This window comes from Suricata suricatta, chromosome 9, assembly GCF_006229205.1.
Source record: "Suricata suricatta isolate VVHF042 chromosome 9, meerkat_22Aug2017_6uvM2_HiC, whole genome shotgun sequence".
NCBI classification, from domain to species: Eukaryota; Metazoa; Chordata; class Mammalia; order Carnivora; family Herpestidae; genus Suricata; species Suricata suricatta.
The window spans coordinates 27,181,478-27,183,710 of NC_043708.1; the positions used below are offsets into that span (position 1 = coordinate 27,181,478).

The 2,233-nt window shown below is 52.4% G+C and overlaps 1 protein-coding gene across 1 annotated transcript in view; it reads right to left on the reverse strand.

Moving 5' to 3' along the window:
* LOC115301512 (acyl-coenzyme A thioesterase 1-like) overlaps positions 1 to 619 on the reverse strand; it is a 17,706-nt gene extending 17,087 nt beyond the window's left edge. The window contains 1 exon segment of the mRNA XM_029951427.1: positions 8 to 619. Within this exon segment, the coding sequence (XP_029807287.1) occupies positions 8 to 464 (457 nt within the window). The 5' untranslated portion in view covers positions 465 to 619.
* Between the last annotated feature and the right edge of the window lie 1,614 nt (positions 620 to 2,233).

Below are 2,233 nucleotides of genomic sequence, written 5' to 3' on the forward strand. Positions count from 1 at the left end.
CACTCACCGGGCGGCAGGAAGAGCGTGGCGCGCACCCGGCCCTCGCGCACCGGCACCCGCCGCACCCCCGGCCGCAGGAAGTCGCGCTCCAGCACCGCCCGGCCCAGGAGCCGCCCGGCCTCCGGCTCGTGGCCCTCGAGCACCTCCAGCTCCACGGCGAAGGGCGTCTCCACGTCCCGCTTCATAAGCCGCACCAAGGGCTTCTCGGACTCCAGCGCCCAGAACAGCCCCATGGGCTCGAGCCCCGTGAAGCTGCCGCCCAGCGCGGGCGCGCGCGCCAAGTCCAGGAGGCCGCGGACGTCCGCCTGGTACCGCGCGTGGGACCGGAAGAGCGCGCCCTTCTCGTCGCGCAGGGACGCGCGCAGCGTGACAGGCTGTCCCGGGGCCAGCCCGCGCACGGCGATGCGCACGGGCTCGTCCCAGCTGCTGCGGCCCGCGGGCTCCACGATCACCGTCACCGCCATGCTGATTACTGTAGAACAGAACAAGCTGGGCTCCCCAGAGTCACGTGTCCACCAAGAGTCTCTCACTCACCGGGGAAGGAATAGCAGCTGGACACTTTATGAAACTCGGATTGGGTTCTCGGACACTCTAATCCGTTGTGGGAAGTTAGCTAGAGTTTTAAATTCGTCTAGTGTGTGATACGAAGGAATTTATCTATCTAAATGAGAGTTCGTTATTTTGCAATCCAGTGCAGAAGTGTGGAAATAGAGGTACAAAGACCGCAAGATTGGGAGAGGGACTGGCAGTTCCAAACTTGGAGTTTTAGACAAACATCCCGGGTGATTGTAATTCACGTGATCAGTGGATTTCATTGTCTCTCAATCCTTTACCAAGCCTTTCCCCTAGAGCTAAGATTTTCAGAGCAGGTAGATGTTGCTGGGGTGGGATCCACCTGGGTTCCAGTGTGATCCTGCTCCTTAAAAGCCTGGTGATCCTTAGCAAGATATGTAATTAAGCCTCTGAATACAGTGTCCTCTTCTCTGAAAGGCATATTGTGATAATTACATGGGCTAACATGTAAAATCATTGCACTGATACACCTACAGTGGATGCTCAGTAAGAGTTTTGCTCTTCAATTCACAAATCTCGGCATTGGCAGTGTGAGGGTTGAGTTGTGTCTGAGTTCTGGCAGGAAACAAGTGGCACATTCCCCGTTGGGTAGTTTGTGGAGAGTTTCATAAAGGGACCATTCTCTTTGCATTTTGCATTGGCAAAAAACAAACAAGGATGGCTGCAGCCCCTTGGGCCTGAAGGCTCAAGGGGAGAGGGCTCCCTGACAGGAGCTGTAGCCATTCAGGTGGGAGGCAAGCAATCCACTATGAGATAGTAGGAGTGGGGAGAATAAACACCTTGACCTCACACTCCTTCACATTCTTGCCAGTGCCTTTCATGAGCTGAACCCAGCCAGTCAGCTCTGCCTACTTGGTTACACAACAGGGTGGATGGAACACACAGAAGATGACCAGTGAGGACAAGGTCAATAAATGTTTATAAGCTGAGTACACAGCAGCCAGAGTGGTCCCAGATCTCAGTGTTCAGTGATCTTTGACAAGCCACCTCTTGAGTAACAGCTGAAGGGACTTTTTTTTGTAATGTTTTTTATTTATTTTTGATAGACAGAGACAGCAGGTGCAGGGAAGGGTCAGAGAGAAAGGGAGACACAGAATCTGAAGCAGGTTCCAGGCTCTGAGGTATAACCAGAGCCCAATGCGGGGCTCGAACCCACAAACTGTGAGATTATGACCTAAGCAGAAGCCTGACACTTAACGAGTTGAGCAAATGAGGCACCTCTGCAGGGACTTTTAAACACCTATTGCTTAAAGTGTTATCAGCTGTGAGCCATCTAGGACCACTCAGCCTACAAAGATTGTGTGGGCTGTCATAGCCACCAGCACAACTGAAATCTGCACTCATATTTCAGAAAGGCAAAGTGAAAGGTGACTTCTCCCTCTTTCTTCCCTGATTCCTAGGATGCTATGAAGAGATGCAGAAGTGGCTCCCAGGCACATGAGGGAAAAGCAGCTAAGGAGGAGACCTTGGGTTGGCCATTCAAAAGTGCCTTCGTGTGGGGAATTCTGCACTTAGGAACTCCGTGGAAGAAGTAAGTATTGTACAGGCCAACTGCCAGGGTGACTTGCCCACAAGCTAAAAAAGAATCTGCTGCTCCAAGATGGGACTGGCTTCATACAAATTCTAATGTTTGTCTAGTGACATGATGAAGTAGTTGTAG